The 26,313-nt window shown below is 37.7% G+C and overlaps 1 protein-coding gene across 4 annotated transcripts in view; it reads left to right on the forward strand.

The window, feature by feature from the left end:
* The first annotated feature begins 3,326 nt into the window (after positions 1-3,326).
* SCAF8 (SR-related CTD associated factor 8) overlaps positions 3,327-26,313 on the forward strand; it is a 141,036-nt gene continuing 118,049 nt past the window's right edge. For 2 of the 4 annotated variants that reach the window (XM_019749246.2, XM_019749245.2), the window contains exons 1-2: positions 3,398-3,770; positions 9,054-9,116. In XM_019749246.2, coding sequence (XP_019604805.2) covers positions 3,741-3,770; positions 9,054-9,116 — 93 coding nt within the window. In that variant the 5' untranslated portion in view covers positions 3,398-3,740. Of the gene's footprint in view, positions 3,771-9,053; positions 9,117-26,313 lie in introns of all 4 variants that reach the window. The other 2 variants (XM_074333733.1, XM_019749249.2) reach the window with 1 other exon arrangement.

The following is a 26,313-nucleotide window of genomic DNA, read 5'->3' on the forward strand; positions in this document are numbered from 1 at the left end:
GGGAAAGGATGAGTCAGCAAGGGTGAGAGGAACATGAGGTGACGGCAACAGCACTGCACAGAGGGAAGAGGTGCATATCAGCAAGCGGCCTCCTGAGTGCAGGAATCTTGGCAGCCACTCTGTGGCTTTTCCTTGAAATGCAGCATCCATGAGAGGCCTCTGTAAACAATTGCTGACGGACTCTGGTTATCAATTTGGGCCCAGTTTAACCACAAGGAGTCCTTTTTGCCAGGTATATTCCTTCTTGGGGGTCAACAGTATCAATAAGCACGGTGTCAGCTGTAACAAAATCAGTGATAATGATGGTGGTTGGAAGTGAAAAGAATCGTTAGGTAAGAGCCAGGTTGCATGGGTTTGAATTCCACCTCTTCTATTTCATAGCTCTGTGACCTTGGGCAAATTGTTTAGCCTTTCTGTGCCTCAGTTTCCTCAACTATAAAAAGATGATAGTATCTTCCTCAAAAAGTTGTTATAAGAATTAAATCAATTAATATAGAAATGCTTAAAGTAGTGATTGACACATAAGCATTATACAAATGTCTGTTATTGTTATTTTTACTGTTATTATTCTTCGTAACTGGTTTCTACATTTGCATGTGGAAATTTTAACTTCCTCTTTTGATAAAAAATGTGTCTTCACTTTCAGAAGCTTGTATTCTGTAATTTATTCTCGTTAAAAAAAATTAGTAATGTCGAGAAATTGATAGTAAGTGGACCCCTCAGTTCTCAGAAAAGATCATGATTTACACAAAGAGTTTTGCAATCAGGGCTCTAACCACACCAGGTTCTTTCTAGATTCTTCACTGCACAACTTGAAGGGTTTAAGGCAGTGGAAATTGAAGCAATTCATTCGAATACAGCTCAATGATTTGCCCTTAGTACATTGATTGGTGTTGATACTTGTTCATGCATTATGGTGAGAAACCCCTTTTGTGGTCTTTGTGTGTACTTTTATTCATTAGAACTTTGTTAGTCAGAGCTGTGATAAGATTATCTGCTACAGTGCAGGCCTGTCCTCATGACGAAAACTAACACTTTGGGGACACTGGCTTTGCCGGGTGGCTATGCTATGCATCTCTATCACCTTATACTTGCCCAAGGAATGGTAAAAAAAAAAAAAAAGAAAAGAAAAAGAAGCGGCCTCCTAGGTAGGAAAACAGTGCTGCCAATGAACCAAGGTCATGTGGCAGAGTGATGTGAGCAAGGGAGAAAGTTGTGAGCTGAGGTGTCAGGGCCTTCAGACCGTGGTAAGCAGTTGTAACATCTGAAATGCAATGGGAAGATTTTGAAGGGATTTAAGCAAGGGAGTAACCTGATCTGTGTCTAAAAAAACTCCCCAAACCCTCTGGCTACAGTCTGGAGAATGAACTACAGTCACGCGCCACTTATTAATGGGGATATATCATCAGGTCATTTTGTCCTTGTGTGAACAGCATAGGGGTACTTACACAAACCTGGACAGGACAGCCTACTACACGCACACCTAGGCCATGTGGGATAACCTATTGCTCCGAGGCTACAAGCCTGTAGAGCATGACTACACAAAACAACGTGAGATTGAATCAAGCACAAGAGAAAATGATACAATCAAGAGACATGGTAAACACAAGATGTATGAGACTGCTGCTGGTGGAACATGGCACATTATTTGACAGCAAAGCCTTTTTTTTTGTAAGTAGAAAGAGCACTCTAAAATATGATAAAAAGTATAGTAAATAAACCAGTAATAGTCATTTGTTATCAAATATTATGTACTGTACATAATTGTATGTGCTATAGTTTTATAGGACTGGCAAGGAAGCAGGTTTGCTTACAACAGCATCACCACAAATGCATGAGTAATTCATTGTGCTATGTAGTAAAGACATTGTCATTCCGATGTCACTAAGCCATAAGAATTTTAAAGTTCCATTATCGGACCACCATGTTACATGCAGTCCTTCGTTAACCAAAATGTCATCATGTGGGTCATGACCATATAGGAAGACAAGCAGGGGACCTGTCAGGAGGCTACTGCAATCCTTGGCAAGAGATCAGGATGGCTTGGCCTATGAGGATTGGAGGAAAATGGAGATGGAGAATTTTGTGACAGCATTTGAGATATGAAGATAGAATTATAAGCTCTTACTGATGAAGTTATCCCTTTTACCTTGTAAGTAGCCAGTCCCCATATTAAAGCTGACAATGAGGTAGACTCGAAGACCCTAAAACGTCAGAAAAGCCCGGGCTTGCCTTTCTGTTTCATAGGACTCTGGGATCAGCTGTTACTCAAGTACCTCGATTCCAGCAATCCTCCAGAGGAACATGCTGCCCTCCTTTTCCTCCCTTTCCTTTGGGTGATCTAGGGAGAAGTGATTGCTGAAAACCACTCTCAGCGCGAGGGCAGCAGTGTTCCGGGTTCAATGATACACCCTTAACTTTTAGTTTTAAAAAATGTTCACGTTTGCACGAACTGAGAGGGAAGGCATTTTGCTAGTAGCACCTCCCATTTTATCTAGGAATATTGTATTCACTCTCTTGCTCCAAACAACCTAGAGCAAAATTCCTTTAGAATAATTCATCTTCCACAAAAGATGAGTTCCCTTTCACCAATCCAAACCTCGTGCACCTGGGGACCCGCTTCCCGCCGCACAAAAGCACTTATTGTCTGTGCCGCATCAGTCCCCCTGGATTTTATGCAGCATGCATTTCCTGCACGAGCTGCTTTCGGGCTGCAAACATGCTTCCCCCATCCTCTTGCCCCCACCCGGATCCTACGCTTGTTTCTAATGTTTCCTCCGGATGCTATTAAAATACCTGGGCGCATCGTTACCAAATAAATGAATGATCAAGAACTTTTGTTTCGTCTGTTAACCTCTAGGCCACTTTCCGGTAAAGTTCTAAAGAGCAACTAAACCCAACCGCTCGTGTAAAGGGGCCAATCCGCATGGAAACAACAAAAACGTGGACAAAGTTCTTTCCTAAACTTGTGGCTTGGTAGGATCGTTTGGCTGTTTTCTTCGCGCCACGCTCTGCAGTGGCCGCCAAGGACGCTCGACCCGGCTGCAGCGCTCGCTCCCGCGTCGGCCGGGAGCGGGGAGGGGGCCGAGGCGCCGGCGGCCCCGGGCGAGAGGAGCGGAGCCTCCGGGCGGCGACGCTCTGGCCTGCGCTCGCTCGATGGTTTCCGCGCGGCCGCCGGGCCCCGCGGTCCAGTCGCCAGGGGGCGCGCTGGCTGGCGCCGCCGAGCTCCGAGCTGCGCGGCCCGACTCGCTTCCGCCATATTGGATGCCGCAGCCGCTGCTGCCAGTGCTTCCTCCTCCGTCTTCGCCGTGCGCTGCTGGTTCCTGCGGCCCGAGCGGCGGGGAGGTGAAACAGGAGTCGGCTGGAGGAAGAGGAAGAGGAAGAGGGGGGTGGGGAGTGTAGGGGACGGGGCTAGAGGGGACAAGACCGAGACAGAGCGGGGCGGCGGAGAGAAGGCGCCGCGGCCCAGCCCCTCCCCCGCCCGCTGCCACCCGCCCCGGCAGCGCCTGTGTTCCCCAGACCGGCGCTCCGCCCGCCCAGCGGCCATGCCTCGCTGCCCCTGAGGGAGCCCTTCCCCGCCGCTGCTTGCCCTTCCGCTCCTGCCCCGGGATCGCAGCGGCCGGCTCTCCCGCCAGCGCCCCTTCTCGAGGCTGCGCCGCCACCTCCGTCTGGCTCTCCCCACCCAGTGCGGTGGCCGCCGCCTCTTCCGCCGCCGGGCTCGGGGCCTCAGCACCGACAACATGGAGGCTGTGAAAACCTTCAATAGCGAGGTTGGTATTGCCGTGGGACCTCCCCTCCTGCCCACTCCTCCCCACCCGGGACGAGGCCAGCCTGAGGCGGGTGGGCTCGGGCGGACAGGGCTTTCCAGGGTGGGGCGAGCGGCGGCCTAACTGTGTCCGTGGGGGGATGGGTGTTTCTGTGCCCCGGCGCCCCTCCCCCGAATCCGAGGGGAGGGCAGGGGGAGGGCCGCCCTGGGGCGGAGGGAGGTTCCAGTGTCTCCAGCGCCCTATTGAACGGCTGCGGGGTTGGAGGGAAGGCCCCGTTGGGCCCTCCCCCCAGAGGCTCCGGCAGGTCTCTCCGGGTCAGTTCCGCCGAGGCCTGGCCCGCCCACCACTCTCCTGAGCCTGCGGGATTTTGTCTGCACGCAGGACATCACTGCCCAGACCTCCCGGGGTCCTTAATGAGGCAGGCACCTATTGGGGGGATGATCTGTGGTCGCAGTGCACGTAGTGTTTGTAATCGAGATACTGTTGGCTAGGTAACCGGCCGACGAGGGACTTAAGCTGAGAGGATGGTTGGTCAAGAGGCAAGGTTATTCTGTCATTTCTTCTCCTCTTACCCCTCCCCCCCCATCACGACAGAAAGACACAAATGGTAGGAAGAGGTCTAGGTCTGCATGGAGAGAGGGAAGATGCCTGGGAAGCATTTCCCGTGGGCTGATTCACATGTCAGATCTAACACTGGACTTGAACAAGCGGGTGTTCAGTTTTCACTATTTATTTGGATTTACTAGTTTGAAGGAAACCAGGTTTTGATAAAATATATCTTTAAAAATTTAGAACTCCAACTTCAATAGACCTTAATGCAAACATTAACTAAATATAACAAGTACATATCTGCACAACCAGAATTATCCTCAACCTGTACATCTTAGGGGAGAACAATTCTGATAGGATGTTAACTAAATTCGCGTACATTTTTATGAACTTTTGATGTGGAAGGGCTAATACACAATTCAATAGTATTATTAAGAAAATCTTATTCACCTTTAGAAAGTACCAGACGTGTTGTGATAATTCCAAGGGGACAATACTTTTTAAAAGCTTTTTACAATTTGTTTTCTTCTTTTCATTCACATATTTTCTGTCCCTCGATCTCTCTCTCTAAGAATTGGCATTTGGGAAGCTTAGCAGGAAGCTAAAAGTTAGATAACATTCATGTGATCTGGACTCTCCATATCAGAGTAGATAGCAATGATAACAGTTATATGAAAACAAGCACTTTTTTTGTAAAGGATTTTCGTTTTGAGTACTGGGTTTTTAAAAACCACTTGATAAATAATTAGAGCAATAGACTTGGGAATCTTTTTCATTTTATTTATGAATTTATAGCTGATAATTTGGGACAACTTAATAAAATTTGGTTCCACCCCACAATACTGTATATAGTGTTTAAAATCTGGAATAGAAAGTATTTAATGATACAATATGTTCCATTCATTAAAAGTTTCACATCTGTGCAGGAGAAAAACCCCAGCTCTATGTAACCTTTTTATTTGCTATGTAGAGTGCTACAGCACTAACAGAATGTTAAAGTTTTTAAAATTACATGTGTATATAAATCCTCTGTTAGTTCCACTGCAATTATGTATCCATGAAGTTTTAAACAGGGTCCCTTATGTAGTAACAAACGAGTGGTTAGCACACTGTGGTTGTTTACAGTAGAGCACAGTGGAGTAGAAATGTTGCAGTTGGCTTTTCACTTTAGAATTGACACTAAGTATAGGGGGCTAACATTTACATGGCCTTTCACCTCTTACCTAATCTTTACAGGAATTTGAGATTTGCATAGTATTCCCATTTTGGTGTGTAGCATTCTCTCTCCCCCTATGGATTTCAAATAACTTAAAAAAAAACCAAAAAACCTCTTATTTACTAATATGCTCAAATGTCACCATGTTTGAAAAGTGGAATTAGCTTAATAGTAGCAGTACAGAGTAACAGACGAGTTGAGGAAGGGAAATATATTCAAAGCAGATTCATGAGGAGAGTATGCTTTTTTTTAAAAAACCACATAATCTTGTTAGGCTTTTTTCTGATTTTTAATATAGTTTCTGTAAATGTACATAATGCTCATGAAAATTTTGTTGCAAGTAAATATATAGCGGGAAATAGTTCAATAGTAAGTATTTTCCTTTAAATCGTGTTGCAGAGTGCAAAAATGAGAAAGGAATCTGAGTAACGGTTAGGAAAAAGGGAAAACAAAATGTTTACTTACAGTGAATTTGGCTTTTAAAGGCATATTAAAATGCCTTGGGCTGAGCCCATCAGAATTTTTCTTCTACATTTAAAGGTATCTTTGATGCTCGGAATTGTGAAGAAATTCCATTTGCTTTGTAAGGCACCAAAATTTAGCCCTAAGCATAATTATTAATGTGTGTCAATGAGATATTTTGACACTTCACTTAAAATTTTTAAATATGAAATGCTTAGTTTTTATGGCTTGCTAATTCTCAGGTTTTTAAAGCCCCCCTCCTCCTCCTTGGTTTGAAAACACGAACATGCCAGATATTTTAGTTAAGAATACAGCTCTTTAATCTGCCAATGGTGGATGAATTTCAGTCAGAAAATCCCTGACTTTATGCAGAATATGTGTTGAGTCATGATTGTCATATCCCCCTGCCCACTCCCCCCATAATTTCTCAAAGGTGTTCTGTGACCTCCCCACCCCGTGTTCAAAATCACTGTCAGAAGATCCTTTATGTGGTAAATTATGAATTAAGTGAGATTGAGGCTCAAGAATTATTTAGGTGCCTGCTGTGCTAGTTTTGTGGGAAAACCTTAATTTCTAGTTAAGTGTCATGATTGTGATGAAAGAGTTAATCCCGTGACCACTAATTTCAATTCTGAAATGAAAGAAAGTTTGTCCATTTGGGAATATAAGACTCCCTGAGAGTCAATGCTTGACCTGAGCAATTGACTCTAGGAGAATTGTTATGACGAGGTATTCTATCCTTGCTGCTCTAAGATGGTGGCATTTACTGTTACGGTTTAGAGTTCTCACCTCTGTGAGAAGCGTCTCCTGCTGGTCTGCTTGAATCTGTGAACTCCTTTTGGACTACAGTGATGACTGGATTGCAGCAGGTTTCTGTGAGCAGCTGTGAGAACGCTGTCCTTAGGAATGCCACTGGATGGAGGTCATTAGGGCAGGGTTTTGTTTTTGAAAAGAGAAGAGCAATGCATGACCCTTTCTTAGGAAATTATCACTTGATTTGTAGGGGTCACTTTCATAATACAGGAATTCCTAACGTATGGAAAATATAGGAATATGTTCTACATTGGTTATGCTTGTTTAAGAAAGTAACTGGTGGTGGTGAATTTTACTTGTTTATATTGGATTGTTTTAAATTTTAAGCACTTAAAAAGAAACAGCCCCAAGATCATTATCGCATTCCAAAAAGTTAATAAATCTTTAACATAACCAAATATTGACTAGTGATCATTTTTTTTTAGGTTCTTTGTATAGCTAGTTGCATTACTTTGGTTGTCGTCCCGTTCCCCCCCCCCCCCGCCCCCAATCTATTTCTCTTGGCTGCTCTGAATAGGCTGAGTGGGAAAATACAGGACCACGTATGTAGGTATGAGACGCGTCAGGGAAATCACTGCAATTTAATTTTGGAATTTACCTTAGTTCATCAGTTCTGAGAGGATTCTAGTACCTTTTATCACCTTGAGGATACCAGAATTCTTAGTGTTCTTGTCCTTAGGATCTTTTGGTTAGTCAGATAGCTCTTGAAACTGTTCCAGGATGCAGTCACTGTAATACCTAGTGCATTTTCCTCTTCTATGCCTAGTCTTTCACATCAAAAGTGAAATCCCATCTCCGTTTTACTCTATTTCCAGTTTTGCACCTGGAATGTTCATTTGCCTGACCACAGAATTTTTTATAATCTCCCCACCAATATCTAGTGGTAGACATGGGTTGGTAGAGAACAGTGGGAAAAGTAGACAGAGAAATAAAAGCATGTGCATTGTTTTTTAGTTTGTGTGTTTTCCCTTTGTGGTTCAGGAAAGGGAATTTATGTGAAGCAGCTAAAAAGCATTGCGTTTTCATCTACCAGGCAATCTGTCTCCTTTGTCTTGCCTATTTCAACTTTCCAGTGGGGGTTTGGTTAATCGTTTAATCAGGCCATGTTTTTCGTTTCTTCCTTGTGAAAACTCCCTTAAAGATGTAGATACTTAGTATTAACAAAGGAAGGAAGTCTTCACTAACTCCTCCCGCCCTAATGGTTTAGATCAGGGTTTCTCACCTCAGCACTGTTGATATTTTGGGCTGGATAATTACTTGCTGTGAGGTTGTGTGCATTGAAGGGCTGTTAAACAGCAACCCTGGCCTCCATGCACTGTTGTGACATCCAGAAATGTCTCCAGACATGTCTCTTGGAGGGCAAAATTGACCCCGGTTGAGAATCACTGACTGAGGTCTCCCGTTCAGCAGTCCTAAAGCACTCTGTACTTTCCCTTCTAGTGATTACTACGTGTTTAAGTACTTAGTATTTGTCTTTCCCACCAGACTAAGTTCCATGAGGACAGTGACCATATATTATTGTTTCATATCCTTGGTGTATAGCACAGTGTCTTAATACATAGTATACACTAAATAAAGATTTCTTGAATGGATGGATGATATACTAGGTAGCTGACTGACCTAGACACAGATAGTTAACATTTCTGGACGTTTGGTTTTCTCTTCTGTAAAATAAAATAAATGACTCACTTTTTACCGGTATTTAAAAAATTTAGAATACAAGGATAATTGAGACTGATAACAGCAATTTTTGCGATTGTATGATTTGAGGGTGTGACAGTGTTAATGATTCAAAATTAAATATACAAATTTTTTGGCAAGATTGAAATTCATGTGATATATATATACATATATACATATATACATATATATATTACATACACACGTGTGCACGCTCAACCATTTTATTCTAGGCTCCCATTCAGTTTGTTACAGTAATTTTGATTGAAATTTAGAAGACATCTGTATTGTCCAGTGTCCTAAATAGTCATATTTTATTATCACTCCTTTTTTTTAGAAGTATAGTTGACACAGAATTAGTGATAATATTACTACGTGTTCATGGACTTTCAGATATCTCTTTCTAGGACCAGGTTTGCTTGTATTGGACAACTTCTAACTCATAATGGTATGAGAGAATGTAATCAACCTTGACCTTGAACACTGGCTGAGTTCCTAAGCTCTTAAGTGAGCTCATTTTATCTGGTGTTGTTTTCTCAACATCTTTCTCTGCTCCTCTCTCTCAGGATTGTGCCTCTACTCCTGCTTGTACAGACTGCTTTTCCAGCAGCATGGACACAAGAAGCATAGTAAGATGATTATAACCCACATAAAGGCAGGCTGTTTGGAAAATATTAGGTTTCAATTGGTACTGAAATGATGTCTTGATTATATGGGCAGTAGTTGGGAAGCAGAATGAAGCGTGTCACTTAGAATATATTAGTGATCTTAAAGAGAACATGTAGGGAATAAGTTGAATTTCTTCAAAAAAGTAAGCAAAAAAGAAGTTATTTGCTTAATAGTGAACATAAATCATATATGCATATACTCTTGTTGCTTTCTGCTCCACATAATTTCACTGTATTTTTTTGTAAAAGAAGTATAACATTACCTATTTAATATGAGTAAATTAACCTCTTAATTTGATGGTTGGAAATAAAATACATCTTATATTCTTCAAACTATAAGATAACAAGTCATTGACAGATATACTGTAGGAATAGAGAAACAAAAATGACTATATCAAATATTTGATTTTCTAATTGTAGAGGAACAGATTTTGGTAGATGTACTATTATGAGAAATAAACACTGATGAGAAATGTTTCTGTAGCCTGTGACTTCTTATCTGGGTTAATTCTATCAAGTTTGATTGTAAACATGATACATTTGCTCTTTCTGATTTTGGTTTTATGTGTTTATTTGTCTTTCTGTTAATCTGCTTTACGAGAGTTTCTGATAACACCATATTTTAAACTCAGGGAAGGATATGTAAATGTGTTACAGTGTCTACTGTAGGTCAAGAAATATCAGAATGTTTGACATTATTTAGTCAGAATGGGGAATATAGATTATTAGTTCATGTGTTTTAAAGATAGTATGGCTATTAAGTTAATGTATGCCAAATTTGTTTTTAAAATAATTCTGCAACTTAATATAATTTACATAGGTGACTTGAAAGACCTAGGATTTCATTTATTTTTTTTTCATTCATTTAACCACTTAACACGTTGCGTACGGATCACGAGAATCTTCGTTTTTCTGAGCCATGCGTTAAGGACGGATAACGAGAATTCTCGTTTTTACTGTTGACTCTTTTTACTTTGCATATTTTATTGAATTATTTTTAGAATAATTTATAGAATAATTTATTTGTAGAATCTATTATTTATAGAAAAATAATAAATGACATAGAAGCATTTACACTTTAAAGAGAAGAGTGCATTTTAAAATAGTTTCTTTTAAAAACCTGCCAGAACAGAGGGGTATGAGGGATTTAAACCCTGTGGTATGCAACGTGTTAATGAATGCTTACCACCTGCCAAGCATTTTTCTATCTGTTGGGATAGTGATAAATGTGACAAGTGAAAAGCATACCCTCTTGGAGTTTGTGTTTTTGTAATCGTTTGTGCACAGTGGCCTTGCTGCAGAGCTAGTGAGGCTGGGCAGGCATTTCTGCCTCTGGTTGCTTCTTTGCTAGGGACCTGAGGCTCTTGCTGTGGCACTTCTCTCCAGACTCAGTTCTGCCCTACTGTTGTTCATCTGCTATTCGAAATAGAGATTGATCAAGTCGACTTGTTTGATTTTTTTAAAAAGATTTTATTGGGGAAGGGGAACAGGACTTTATTGGGGAACAGTGTGTACTTCCAGGACTTTTTTCCAAGTCAAGTTGTTGTCCTTTCAATCTTAGTTGTGGAGGGTGCTGTTCAGCTTCAGGTTGTTCTCCTTTCAGTCTTAGTTGTGGAGGGCGCAGCTCAGCTCCAGGTCCAGTCCCCGTTGCTAGTTGCAGGGGCTGCAGCCCACCATCCCTTGCGGGAGTCAAACCGGCAGCCTTGTGGTTGAGAGGACGCGCTCCAACCAACTGAACCATCTGGCCACCCGGGAGCTCAGCGGCAGCTCATTGACTTCATTCTAGTTGTGAAGGGTGCAGCTCGCTGGCCCATGTGGGAATCGAACCGGCAGCCCCGTTGCCCGGAGCTCACGCTCTAACTAACTGAGCTACCCGTCCGCCCAAGTCGACTTATTTAAGCAACAATATGATCTGTGTTATCAACAGTGGTCTATTGTGTATTAAAAAATTTCCATTTGGTATTTTGGAATCATAACCCTCAAAATGCAGCTATTAAGGATTGTTTCTTTTGTAAATGAGATATTCATCGCCATATGCAAATGATTAAAAATGCTTTTTAAGTGGTGACCAAACCTTTATGAATTTGGAAGAACAAATTAATTTTATTTTTAAAACAAACTTTTCCTTACTTTAAGTATACATCTTTTTGATATCTCTCCCCCCCCCCCCATCTGTCTCATAAACACTTATTTTCTGATTTGATTCCTCAGGGCTCATTTGCATAGCTGTGAGTGAAGTATGAAACAGTTTGGACCATGTATTTTAGTGTGTAGAGCTTGGGAAATGATATAAAGATCTTTTTTTATTGGGTCACAGTATCTAAAAGGTTGACCAATACACCTGAAATGAGTACAATGTTATATGTCAGTTACATCTTCATTTACAGAAGAAAAAGGTTGACCAAATCCTAGTTAAAGGCTTTCTTCAATTTAGTAATGTTTTGATACTATAAAGTTTTATGGTAAAAAATAGATACAGATATTTGAATTTATTGAAATATTTGAAGTTATGGATAAAAAGAATGTTGAATAAGGTAAAATTTTTACAAACCAAATCATTTTATATGGCAAATATCTAGTTTCTATAACAGCTGCTCACTATGATGAAAAAATATACCTGCTTATGTGTTTTTGGAGTACCTTTTATTTATCACACATTGTTAAAAGCGAGCCATTGTAATATGTAGTATTTCTGCACCCTTTTTCCCCAACCATCATCATGTTTCATTGGATTGTGAGGATAACCTTGTGAGAAAAGTAGGATAAGTGCGATCCCCATTTTACAAAGAAGGAAACTGAGGCCCATCATTGTGGTTTAGCCCAGGAAATGCTGCTTTGTAAGTATTAGAAGACAGAATAGAAGGACCTAGGTCTCAAACACTGGTTGAGATGTTTTCTTACCCTTCTGTGTAAAGGAGAACCGTCACTCGATTTTTCACAATTCCTTTTTACTGGTATATTGTCCAAATTAACTTTATTTTTAAACTTTATTTTTATAACTTTAGATTTGTGGAAGAGTTGAAAGAATTTTTGTGTACAGTTCATCCTGATTACTTAGTTATGTTAACTATATTTGCTTTCTTACTCTCTTTCTCTCTACATATTCGTGAACACATGCAAACTTCTTTTCAGAACATTTTGAGATTGAATTGCAATTCACGATACCTTTTACTTCTAAGTAGTTGTGTTTTCTAAAAACAAGAACATTCTCTTTCATAACCATAGTACAGTTATAAAAGTCAGGAAGTTACCATTGGTACAATGCAATTGTTGCAGACCTTATTTAGATTTCACTAATTGTACCAGTAATGTCCTTAACAGAAAGAATAAATTTTACATTACACTTTGCGTTCACTTGTCTTGTCTCTTTAGTGTCCTTTGGTCTGTAGCAGTTGGTTATTACTGTGTCTTTGTCTTTTATGACCTTTGATGATATTTGATGAGAATAGGCCAGTTATTTTTAGAATTCCCTCAATATGGATTTGTCTGCTGTTGCTTCATGATTAGGTTCAGGTCATGCATTTTTGGCAGGACTACTCCAGAAGTGATATTGTGTCCTCTAGAAGCACATGATGTCCATTTATCCCATTAATAGGGATGTTAACTTTTTTCTGCAACAGGGTTTTTTTCCATTGTAAAATTACTGTTTTTCCCTTCGTATCTTAAGGGTAGATATTTTGAAACTATGCAAAGACCTTGTTAATCATCATACTTTCATCCATTTGTTTTAGCATCCATTTAGTTGTTGCCTGAATCAGTACTAAGATGGCTGTCAAATGGTGATTTTTCTATTGTTTGTTTATTAGTTGGCATTCTTTATGAGCCTTTCTTTCTCCCTGATTATTTATTTATGTATGTATGCATATCAGTAGAACTCATGGGTTCTTTTATATTCATTGGGGTTTTTTGATGCTTAGATTGTCTCATTTTTGACCAGTCAGAGCTCCTTCAAGGTGGCCTTTTTTGACATATGCTCACCATTTTTTGAGTACTCCCTTGTATAATACTGTGTTTCCCCGAAAATAAGACCTAGCTGGACCATCAGCTCTAATGCGTCTTTTGGAGCAAAAATTAATGTAAGACCCGGTATAATATATAATACTGGTGTAATATAATATAATACCGGGTCTTATATTAATTTTTGCTCCAAAAGACGCATTAGAGCTGATTGTCCAGCTAGGTCTTGTTTTCTGGGAAACACGGTAAGATATTCTCACTCTAGCCCTGGAGTAGGCCATTTCTCTATGTAGCTCTAGTTTCTTCTAGTGGATATCAATTAATAGATTGAACTAGAAATTATTTATATGTGTGGGCATACATATGTGTATAGAGATACATTTTTTTTCCTTTTTTCTGCTTATCTAAACACTGAGTTCATCCTGATACCATTCCATCCCAACACCAAAGGGTTCTTTCTAAATCTGTAATTTCTTCTTACAGCGAGAAAACTAGTTTCTGTTATCCACAATATATTGACTGATTATTTTATCAATCCAAAAATACATAGAAAGTAGTTTCAAAGTTGCTAAACCATATCTGTGAAAATAAACCTATTAACTAGAGTTTAATGTTTTTTTGTTTAGCCTTAGGGTTTATAGGCAAAACACTGTGTTCAAACATTGCTTGGTTAGTTTTTTTTCCTTAAATGTAGGCCTGCTGTGCATTTAAAGTATAAATATAATTAGGTTCAGTTTTTTCCATTTGTATTCTATTTTGTTATTTTCTTCCATTTTTATTTTATTTTTTTATTATGCAAAACAGTAAACATAAACTAACTTTAATCCTCCTTTGCTTTTTATTATCTTCAGCAGCATAACCACTCATGCTCTAGTTAAAACATGTTTTTCTTCCATAACATTTTTCAAGTCAAATAACAAGCCAAAAATTCAAAGGTTTAGATATGGAGAAAGTCTTAGGTGAAAGATCTGTTTCTAATAGCACAGGTCTTAGAAACAGGTGAAAGAGTATTCTGAACTTTTATTCTCTTGTGAATTCAATCTTCGTTCGCAGGGGTCAGTAGACTTTTTCTGTAGTGGACCAGATAGTAAATTTTTTAGACTTCACAGGCCACTTAAGGTTTTTTTGTGTGTGCGTGTGTGTGTGTGTGTGTGTGTGTGTGTGTTTTGTGTATTCTTGTTGGTCTTGCACACTTCTTTTAAAATATGAAAACCATTTTTGGCTTGAGGACCTACAAAAATAGGCCATAGGCCCTACTTTGCTGGCCCCTGCTGCGAACTCGGAAACCTGAGAACTTGATTAATAGCACGCTACTTATAAATCAATTAATTGAGCAAGAAGATATATTCCTTACAGGCTTTATAAGGCTTACTTTAACATTAAAAACAAAACAGCTTAAAAGGCTGTGTTAGTGAAAATATTGAACAAATTTTTGGGGTACTTAACCATTATGTGCAGACAGTATTTTAAATTCTAGATATTTAACAATGTGCAAAAGAGAACAAAAAAATAAAAACCAAAACAAAACAAAAACATACAAAATAAATCTTGCCTCAAGGAGTTTACATTTAGTTTTTGTGTGTGGGTGTCTACTGGAAATGCATGTTTCCTTTTTTTAAATTCATTTAGTGACATTTTATCTAAAAGTTCTCACAATAATTGCAGAGCGAACATTTTTTCTTGAAAACTTGATGAAAAAAATGAAGCAAAGGGGGAAAACTTAAAAGTTTGGCTCGTTGCTTCCCATCTCTTTTTTTTGTGAAGCGATTTTTATTTGAAAATTATTTTTAATCATGAGGCTTTCAGTGTGTAGCTACACTGACTCTCATAAGGATGACAAGTCAAACCTCTTTAATTGGGACAAAGAACCCAGACTTAATTTAGTGATAAGTACATGTGTATTATAGAATCTTTGAAAAATATTATTCAAGTACATAACAGCAATTCAACTAACCTTTCTTTAGGGTTTTAATGAATGAATGAGAATGATTCTTAAAATACTATCCTTTGTTGAGGACTGCTGTGAAAGTTGTTGCTGTGTAGTTTTCGTGAAATAGGGAGAAAGTCTCCTGATAATGCTAATATTTATTTACCAAATAAAAGCTCAAGAACTATTTGCAGATGATCTGTTTTGTCCTTGTTTAAATATCAACACTGTTGAATAAAAATCATCAAAGGGAGTTTTTACCATGTTATATGTTTGTTTCTGAGATAACTTCTGTCTTAGAGTAGTTTTTCTGTGTTTAATAAACTAGTGCCCTCCCTTTTTAAAAAGCTTTATTGAGATATGAGTAACTGGGTTTGTAAGGATTATTAACATCTTTGGCTTTTTTTTTTTCTTTTTCTTTTTTTTTTTTAACAGCCAGAAAAGTGGTTTTTGTTTTAATAGCATTCTTTCTTATTGAGCAGAAATGTCCAAATTCTTGTTCAGAGAACTCAGAATCTCTTTTAGAGGTCTGTCTCTGCTTCGGTGGCAATTACAAGATTGAGGGTGGTGACCACTTTTGCTGAAGAGCATCGACATCCTGAAGGAGTTAGCCAGAGGCTGCTACATCATTTTTTGTGCTTTGATTCATTTGCAGAATCAAAGGATGGGATGTCTCAGGCCTCTTAGAGCTGTAACAGTTAATGATTCCAAATAATTCTGTGAGTGCTTCCTTTATTTTGCTAATCCTTCAAGATGGACAATTTTTTCATTTTAGTTACAATATTTTTAAATTGCTAGAATGCAATAATAGCCCATGAAAATTTCAATGTAATAGCAACTAGTGGTTGGAAAGAGTGCTAGAAAGTAGTTGCTTGTTGTTTGAGCTTTATTATTTATGCATATATGCCATTTCTCAGGCACTGTATTCTGCAGACTGGTTACCAGTGTGACTTAGATGCCTACATCTTTTTTCCCAAAGAGCTCATATTCTAATACTGGTGGGGATGGCACTGAATCACCAGAGTTAGAAGAAGGTAATGTGATGAATATGATGATACAAAGAGGGGTAGCGATTGTATACTATGTGTACACTCTTCTGTGTATATCATGATGTACATAGTATGAGGGAGAAGACGTGTGAGGCGAAGGATAAAAATCATTTTCAAGGAAATGTCAGCTTTGGGTGGGGGATAGGGTTGGGCGGAGTGATGGAAAACTAGGCAAGGATCTTCTGATGGAGGGCCTTTGTACACTCAACAGGACCTCACTTTTAATTAAAAGAGTGGAGGAGATTCTGAAGGGTTTTAGATAAAAGCATAAGTTTACATTTGTGTTTGAGGAAGATGATTAGTATCTTTGTAGAGCAGGGCAGGGCAATGGAGGGATGAGGCTAGGGAGAGAAGAAAGGTTAAATTAGTACAGAGGAAATGAGCGACTCAACGAGTGATAATGGGAGACGAAGGGGTGACCGCAAGAGAAATTTAGTAATAATAGGGAGCTGGATATGAGGAAGAAGAGGGTGGTGGCAGGGCTTTGGCTAAGTGACAAGTAGATAAAATGGTACAGTACCAGTCACTGAGGTGGGAAAAGCAGGAGGAGCAAAAAACTTGAGAAAGGTAATTTGGTGAGTTGGGTTGAATGGGGGATAATTTTTTCCATCTAGAATAAGGGAAAGATCTTCAGTGTGGAAGGAGGATTGAAATCACCCAGATCTCAACCACCCAAAGACACCTACTTTTCCTGTTTTATTGAATCCAGTAGTTTGTACATCTTGAAGTTTGGTGTCTGTGGGACATTAAGTGGGCACCCCCAGCTGGATATATAGGTTAGACACCTGGAGAGAAGAGGCTAGAGATGAAGATTTAGGAGAGAGTACAATTGTCTAGGCACATGATGTTGAGAAGAGAAGCAAGCTTAGGGCAAAATCTTGTAGGATCTTAACATCTTCTTTGTTTCTTTTTTATTTTATTTTTAAAGGCTTTGGACCTTCTCTATTGTATTTATGAATATAAGGACACTTAAAAGCTACTCTGCATGGAATATGCTTGACTTTAAATTTGGCTTATACAAGCAGATGTGTGCAATTAAAATTTTAGTAGTAAATTGATCCATGGATAAAAGTAAATATTTAAATTTTGTTTAATGAGATTTTATTAGAATTTCTTAACATTAAACCTACTCATATCGTTCAGCATTTTATTAACTCCTCAGTCACATAATGCTTTACCTTAAGTCTGTCTATAATAACTAGTTTACTGTAAACATGGAATTGTGGTGAATTTAAAGGCTCTTATCATTAGAAATAGAACCCATATTTATTTGAGAAATTCCAGATGATACGGTTTTTGGGGATTTGTTAGGAAGAGGATTTATAATTGAATTACTTTTCCTCTTGTCATTTGGCCATTTCACTGTTGTTAGTATTTCTAAAATTAAGGTCAAATTCACATCTTTTCATTTTGATGTTTACAAAAGACATAGGGAAGAACTGAAATTAATGGAAGATGGATTGTTTTGAGCCCAGGGAAAATTTACACTGTAAAGTCATTTTTATGTATGTGTGTATTTGTTTATGTATTTTGTTTTCTCATGGAGAATCATTTCTGTTCTCTTTGGTTTTAGAATAAGGTAGCTAAAGACTTTTACAGTCATGTTATGCATTTGTAGCTATAGGTATAACTAAAGTTTGTGGTTCTATGGTTGAGTTCCTTGTTTACTTCCATGCTTAAACTTGCTTTCCATAAATTAAAATTTTAGACCTGAAAGGCTTGTGATAGTATATTGTTTAACAGACTCATTTTATGGATGAAGAATCAAGACCCAGAATCACAGTTTATAAGAGGCATATACTGACTTAGCGGCCAAATTAGAAATGTCTGTTTTCTGTGTCTGAGTTCATTTTTGTTTTCATTTTTCCGCATGGATTTTTTGAATGAGATTTTGGCAGTGTTGTGTGTTTTGGAGGTGGAGGAGGACTGGGAATTGGTAATTATTAGTAGATTATTAGCATTTCATGCCAATGCTGGGCCAGGGGCAGGAATAAGCTACTGTACTGGCACGCTTGCCCATGAAGTAGGTTGCCATAGGACAACATGCATTCCTTGAGAGGGAAGTATTGTGCAGTGATGCCCGCTTAGCCAGCACTTTTCTAGCAACTCAGTAAAAACAGCCTTTGAGTTCAAAGCTCACATACCTTGATTATCTTTGTAGGAGAGGAGTACAGTTACTCTGTAAGCATGTATCCTTAGCCTGTTTTTAATTTTCACATTTTAATAATGGGGTCTACTTCATAACTGCTTCCTTTAGATTTTCCTAGATTACTGTTTAGAAGGCTCCTGGTATATGTGTATTAAAGTGTGACAAGTCTACAGAATTAATATGATTGCTGTCAACATAAGATGTGATAGATAACAGTTGGCAAGGAAGAAGATAGTTGTTTCATCATTTAAAAAATGGGATTAGACAAGATAAGCTTTACAATCTCTTAAATATTAACCCTAATGAACAAGTGTTCTAATTAATTTTCTTTGCTTTAGTTTACTCATTTTAAAGATAGGGATAAGGATGCTTTCCCTGACTACCTCTCAGAATTGGTTTAAATAGTGCTGGTTTTGAAATATTAAAAAAATTGGTTTGAATATATACAATTATAAAATTATAAAGTATTTGGAAAACTAAAAAATACTAGTTCTGATAGTCTTGGTTTTTCTAAAATAAGTTTTTCTTTTCTCAAATAGTCTTCTTAGAGAAAAACTAAAGAATACTAAGGAAAGGTAGTTTTAAAAAAAGCCACAGCTGGGATCTTTTAGTGTTATTGTGAATCTCTCTGTTGCTATGGAAAATAGCTCCATATTGTAACATGCTTTAATACTGGATAAATGTTACGGAGATTATGGGTATAAAGAAAGTGCTGGATTATATTTAGCATATTTTTCAAGTTGGAGAAATAGTTGAACAAAATTTTTTGAGCAGCAGAAAGTAACAAAACATCATGATGTATTTTAGACCAATAACATTACTGGTTGACGTTTATGAGAATTTCAGTGTTTCACAAAATCCAGCAGGGCTGGATGTATATATAGATATACATACACTACAAACACACACACACACACACACACACACACACACATATGTAGAAAATGTGGGAGAGAACCTACCAGCCTTTTAACAGTGGTTATTTCTTAAGAGAGCAGTAGGTGGATAAGGTGCAGTGAATGAGAGATTTCAAGATTTGGAATTTTTCATAGTCAGCATTTACTATATTTCTTTTTTAGTATTTCCCTCAAACACAAAATGCTACGTGTTTTTGCTTTTGGGAGAAGGATGAAGTCGAACTATTTTAATATTGAATTAAATCCTTTAGAGAAAGTGAGTTTCCTTGTTGAAACCTTGTTGAGGATTGCTTAGAATTCGTATTTAAATGGAATATATTTAGCTGTTACTTGATCAGTAGACATTAAGCTTTGTAATCTGATGTCTTGATGAAAGTCTTCTTAGGTTGATGCTATTAAGTGGTGTGTCTTCAAAGTCCTCTATCATCTTACTCAGTACCTCAGTTGTGTGTTTATGTTTTGTCGGTTGCTAGCTGGTGGACTTTTTTGTCTTGTTGGAAATTGTGTGTCTTGGTTGCCAGAAGAACTGGGTATGGGACATGATTGTGTAGCTTAATACCAATTTGAATTTATTTAAGTCACGTAGCTTAAGTTTACTTATCGATAAAATGAGAATAATAAATATTAGTCCAACTGATGAAAGTGATGTAGCATTTGTGGTAGTGCTTAATAATTGGCAAGGTGCCATAAAGATGAAAAGTAATATTTATTACTGTCCTTTATTTTGCTACTGCGTCTCTCTTTTTGTCAGTCTTTGTACTTGTTGCTCTTATTTCTGAAATGCTTTACCCGAAGGCCTAGTAGGCTCTTGTTCTACCTATTCTCTCTTTGATATTGGACCTTCAGTATTTGTGTCTACATTTCTTCAACTGTTATCTCTTCAGGAGTGATTGGTATTTTTGCTTTTCTCTCTTGGAATTCAGTCCCATATCTGCTAGGTATTTTGTGTAATGTGCTCATGAAATAGTATTCTAATCACCTCAAATCTAAACTTGTCTTTCTTCCACAGACTTCTTACTTTTAAGATTTTCTGTTTGTCAGTAGTACAATCATATTCCCAAACACTCAGATTGAAAACTGGGAATTTTCCTAGGTGCCTCTCTTCTGTCTATGTCTTTTCAGTTATGAAATCCAGTGAATTATTTTAAAAAGTACCTTTTGCATCCTTCATTTCCTTTTTATTCTCAATGTTAAATAATAAATATTAATACTTTAGTCCGTGTTCTCATCGCTTCCCTCTTGGTGTAAGTGTACACTGCATACGAGTATATGCGACACTGAAACAGGAAGACTTACTGTGTGCACAGCTGTGCACTTTCTGTTCCCATCCATGTGTCTTGTTTTTGGTACTCAGTGATACTTCAGGAGGAAATCCCAGCATTCTGTTGAGATTCTCATGTATTCGCATTAGGAAGTAGCCACTTCTCCAATTCTTTTTGAATATTACTGTTTGTATAGAGATTTACTGATGACTGTATTATAAATGTAAATAGTTTGGAAGCAGACTCACAGCTGTAACAGGAATGCTCTCTTCTTCCAGTCAGCCCATTTTATTTCCATTTTCTTTATTAAACCTTTTTTGTCGTTTCCAACTCGATGGACATTTCATTTGTCTGAATACCTCTCCCAGTAGCACTTTTTATTTTGGCACTACATTATACCATGTGTTTTTGTTTTCATGAGGCAAAAGTCTTTCAACGTCTTCATGGATCCCCCAAATTTTACTACCACTTTCGTATATTATTCCTGTTAAATGACATATGGGAAAAAAAAAAGGTGTTAAGCCACTAATAGTTAAGTAAATTTTTTCCCCACACAGCAACTTTTTAATATAGATATGTCAAATTAGTTCTCAATATAATTACCCCTGATTACATTTTAGAGATCATTGGGGGCCATTCGTGAATTATTGAAGCTGACAATGCTAAGAATCTACTATAATAATGGTGTGTCTGACCCTCCCCTTCCACCTCAGCAGATTGTTAGTTATTTGAGGTGAAGGTCTTCATGTTATTTTTTGTTTTCTGAAGGGCTTAATATTGTGCATATCTACCATAGTTAATGAATGAATGTTAGTTTGATTTAAGTCACTGTTTAGCTTTGACCTATTAATCAGTTAGTTGAATGGCCTTGTATTTTCTTATGTGAGTGCTTATGATTAATTCTCAAAGTAAATTTGAAAATAGTATGCAATGATGATGATTATACATTATAAATAAAACGGGGCTTGTTTCAGAGTGAGACATTCTGCTCCTGTGAAAAAATAGATCTTTATGTTCATGAATATTGGCATAGGATTATAGATACAGAATTGCAAAAATGACCAGAAGTAAAAGGTCAGGGGGAAAAAAGAGAAATGTGTATTATCACCAGTGGCTTTAGCATTCCACTTCTTTGAGCAAAATAGATTTGTTGCATCAAAGTGAGTTTAGATACGAAGAAGCTTGATCAATTTATTTTGCTACCTTTTATTTGGTTATCTGATTACCTTTGGAACCCTGTAAGTTACTTTATCAAAGTTAAATCATAATTGAAAATTTAATACAGTGGTACCTCGGTTTTTGAACGTCTCCGTTGATGAACATTTCAGTTTACAAACGCCGTAAATTTTATGGATATATGGTATCATTAGACAGTAAAATTCATACTAAATTTGCAGTTTTAGGGGTTGATTTTAAAGGTCTGGAACGGATTAATCCACTTTGCATTACTTTCTATGGGGAAACTGTGCCTTGGTTTTCGGACGTTTCAGAACTCGAACAGTCTTCTGGAAAGGATTATATTTGAAAACTGAGGAACCACTGTATACGCAAGGAACAGGTTTAGGCATTGTGGGAAGATACTGAAAAAAAGATACTGATATTGGTAACTGTTTATTGAGTGTTTGCAATACGTAAGATCAGTGTTTCCAGAGAGGATGGATGACTGGAGTGATGGATGGATGGATAGATAGGGAGACTAAACAGAAAATAAATTATGAGCAAAATAATTATACATTGTGATTAGATTGCTATGAAGTTAATAAGCAGGGTGTGTAAGTTACAGGAGGAGGAGGATCTATATCTTATCTACACACAAACATACATAAATGCACATACATATATGATTTCATGTGTGAATGTTACTTCTTTTTCCCATTCTTCTGATTACATCTAGGAAACAATCTGAGTTTCATACCACTGTGTTTTTGCATCTGTAGATATCTTTAAAGATACAAATTGAAGATTGCACTTTAGACTCAGCCTTTGGCAAGCAGAATTATTCACCAAATTTAATCATGTTTGCCTCTTGTAATTTATTTTAGTATTACTTTCTACTTAAGGGCTAGAGCAGTGGCTCTCAAATTTTTTTTTTTACCACAACCCACAATAAGAATAGTTTGTGTGATGAGTCAGTAGTTACATATGTAAATACAGTAGGAACAAAAGTTTTACCTAAGATTAGTCAGCATACTTTATTATTTCTTTGTTCTCTTCTATTTTAATTGGACTCGAATTATCTTGAGAAAATTTTCATGTAGTGGGTTAGTTAAGATTATGGTTTGAAGAAAAAGACCATTCTAGGTAGAAAGAATGGCATGAAATAGAAAAATCTCTGGTAGGACTTTCATTCTTTTTAATTTTAAGAAAATTGCCTATGCCTAATAAATTATATTCATTTTTTATAACATTTTTCTGAATATTTTTCCTGATCTTATTTTTGCATTTAATTCTTACATATATAAAGTTGTAATTATTGCAGATATTTTATATTTGTCATGTAACATTAGGCATTTTCATATTTGTATATTTATAATGTGTGTATTAGAATAACTTTCTCTTAGTATACCTGACAAAATCTTTTTGGACATTTATTTAACTGTCATAAAATGTTGATGTGAAAGTAATCATGATTATGGCCTTTTGCTTAAAATATGTAAAGTCACTAATATTTTATAGCTCTTGTGTTTAGCACCACACTACATTTTTGTTACAGATACTGTAATTTTTTTAGTTCAAAAAAATTTCCTTTTTTTTTTGGTAGTTTCTTTCTCTGCTGAAAACTTCTATCTTTGCATTTATTTCATGAGTTTTCCTCCTTTACCTTATTGATGATGATTATAAACTTTTTAAAGTCTTAGATAATTCCAACACCAGTGTCATCTTGGGGTCGGCATCTGTTGATTTTTTTTTCCCCTCTGAGCAGTGTGGACAGATTTCCCATTTGTGTACCCGTGCTCTCTTTCCTGTTTGTGGTGGTTCTACTGTCACTTCAATTTTCAAAGCATTTATTGGTGGTTTAGGTGCACCCAGCACTTGTTCCACTCAGGAGCTGATCTCTAGGCGTTGGTTTTACACAGATTTTAGTCCTCAGAGCCTGGGTTTCTTTGGGTCTGTTTCAAGCAGGCCCCATTCCAGGACGAGCCCTGGAGTGGGCTTACGTTGTTCACACACAGACTTAGGGGATCCTCTTCTCCATCTCTGGGTTTCCCCGTACTGTGTCCAGATCCCGGGATATCCTTTTGCCTGTGCCTCTGGCCAAAACGTCAGGTTTCTCTACAGGTTTAGCCTTCAGAGTGAAGTGGCAAGAGACGGGAGAGAGAGAAAAAAAATGAGGACTCTCCACCATATTTTTGCATAATAGGGGCCCCTTATCCTGGTTCCTCTTTGTGGAGATGACTCCTTTCTTGGGGTTTTAGGTACTACTGTGGCAGCAGTGGCTGCCCTCCAACCCTTTGAAGGGCCTGGGAGAAAAAAGAGAGCGGGGGAATAAAGGGGATCCCCTCCCCCATAGCATGGGGGAGTCCATTTGGCTAGACAAACGGGGTTTTCCCTAGTGGTTTTGCTTCTAGTGTTGCTGCACCTTTTCATTCTGCCAGCTCTGGGATTAAAGCCAGGAGATAATAGAGGAACAAAAAACACTACAGAATTTACCTCAACGCCCACACACAGCCCCCTCCACATCTGTCACTGGTCATTACTCTGGTGTGACTCCAGTCTCCGCTGACTTGCTGAGAGTCCTCGGCTAGTTGCTTTTTGTAGTCTGGCCTTTCAGGCGTAGTCAGTGCGGGAGAGGCACGCTGCAAGTCCTGTGTACATTTTTTAAAGAGTATTTTTTTAAACCCATTTATTCCAAGGATTTGGAGAAAATGTAAATTTGTGCATTCAATGAAAGGACCATGCGAATAAATTTTTGTGGCCTAAATTTAGTTCTTTATATTTTTTTTGGGGGGGGCAGTTTTACTTTATTAACAGTTTTAAACTATAATTTGGATTCTAAAGTCAATAGCTTCCTTTTTAACAGTATTCAAAACTGTAAAACTAACCTTAGACACCTGCCATGCTTTAGAAATAGGATATTCTGCTTAATAATAGAAAAGGATAATTATGTGAAAATGCATGTAGCTCACAGGAAAGGATCATTGGTTATAAAGCATGTAAACATTTATACTTGTCATGGTAATCTTGTTCCCACTTTTATGTATCAAATTCTGACCTTTAGTTCCCCCTTTTTTTTTTAAACTAGAGGGTTTTTTACCCTCTCAAAGGTTGGTGTATAGATTTCCTCTTACTAGACAGATGTTTTCATACTTCAGATTTATAATTTTAAGAAAATAGACGTTCTTTTCCGTTATATATTTGTACTTTGAAACAGATTCTGGATTTGAGATTCCTAACAAGATGTATAATTTTGCATATTCTTCAGCAAATAACGTTGTTTATTACCTTCATTGTGCACCTGCCTGCACTTGCAAACTGTGTGAGTTTGTTTATTAGAACATCGCCTGTCTCTACAAGCACCCCATCAGTTTCATGACAGAGACCTGGTCTGCCGGTTCTGTTGGATGCATAGGGCCTGGCGCTAATGAGTATATTTGGGATGAGTGATGAATTCTTGGATTACAGATGATTTGCATTTTTTGTCATCTTTGTGCTTTTTTTTGTATTTTCCAATTTTTCTGTACTAAAATATTTTTATAAACAAAAAAATGCAAGGTTTTTTTTAAAACAATTATTCATATGTTCACTCACTGTGTTTTAGGCATTTCAACATTTCAGATTTTATGTGCTTTGATGTTTACAACTACATGTGATCTTTTTTTTTTTTCAAAGATGCATTTGAAACTTTGTTCAGAAGTTTCCAAACTAACACATTTCTTAGTATAAGTTGGGAACGGTGCGTTTGTTAAAAGCCTGATCTGGGGGCTCCTTGCAGAACATATCTGTAACATCTGTAACATATCCTTTTGGCCTCTGCTCTTTAAAAAATTCTGATTGCTCAAGAATATTGCTACTTCAGTAGAAGTTAACCCAAGCATATATATTGAGTTTTATTTCAAACATTTTTTTTTTATGAAGAAATTTTCTTTACAAATCTTAGGGAAAAGTCACTATTGGTTAAATTATTCTTTTACAGTGTGCTTTTCTTAATGCTGACTCGGGCACTGTTCATCCTAGTGATCTCTGGCTACATTTTGTTATGTCCAGGGCATCTGATTTCATATGTTACTTTGTTGCATGCTTATATTGTCTAATCTTTTATATTTTATCCCATACCAAAAGTAATATGGAAGATTGTGCTATCTAGGAAAGGAGAATTTGTATGGTAGAGAGAAATTTTGGGTATACAGAATACCTAGTTTTTGACTTGTTGAAATGAAGTTTGTAATAAGGTATATTGGTTCTGAGGTACTAATTAGTTGGTAAGTAATAATGCTCTTTATTAAAAAATTAAATTTACTGGGCTAACATTGGTTAATATAATTTTTAGGCAGACAGCATTATAATTTGACATATGTATACTGTTGTGTGCTCACCATCCATTACCATCTCTTGGCCCCCCTTTATCCTCCCTCCAACCTCCTTCATCTCTGGTAACCACCATTCTGTTGTCTGTATGAGTTTTTGTTTGTTAGTTTGTTACTTTTTGCTTGATTGAGTGAAACCATGGTTTTTGTCCTTTTGTCTGACTGACTTAGTTTGCATAATACTCTGAAGATCCATCATGGATCTTACAATAGCAAATGACCATTTTTCATCTTTTTTGTGGCTGAGTAGTATTCCACTGTGTGTTTGTGTGTACAGCACATCTTTATCCAGTCATCTCTCGATGGACATTTTGGTGGTTTCCATGCCTTGGCTGTTGTAGCTAGTGCTGCATTGAACATAGGGGTGCATGT

The sequence above is a fragment of the Rhinolophus sinicus genome, linkage group LG05, assembly GCF_036562045.2.
Source record: "Rhinolophus sinicus isolate RSC01 linkage group LG05, ASM3656204v1, whole genome shotgun sequence".
NCBI classification, from domain to species: Eukaryota; Metazoa; Chordata; class Mammalia; order Chiroptera; family Rhinolophidae; genus Rhinolophus; species Rhinolophus sinicus.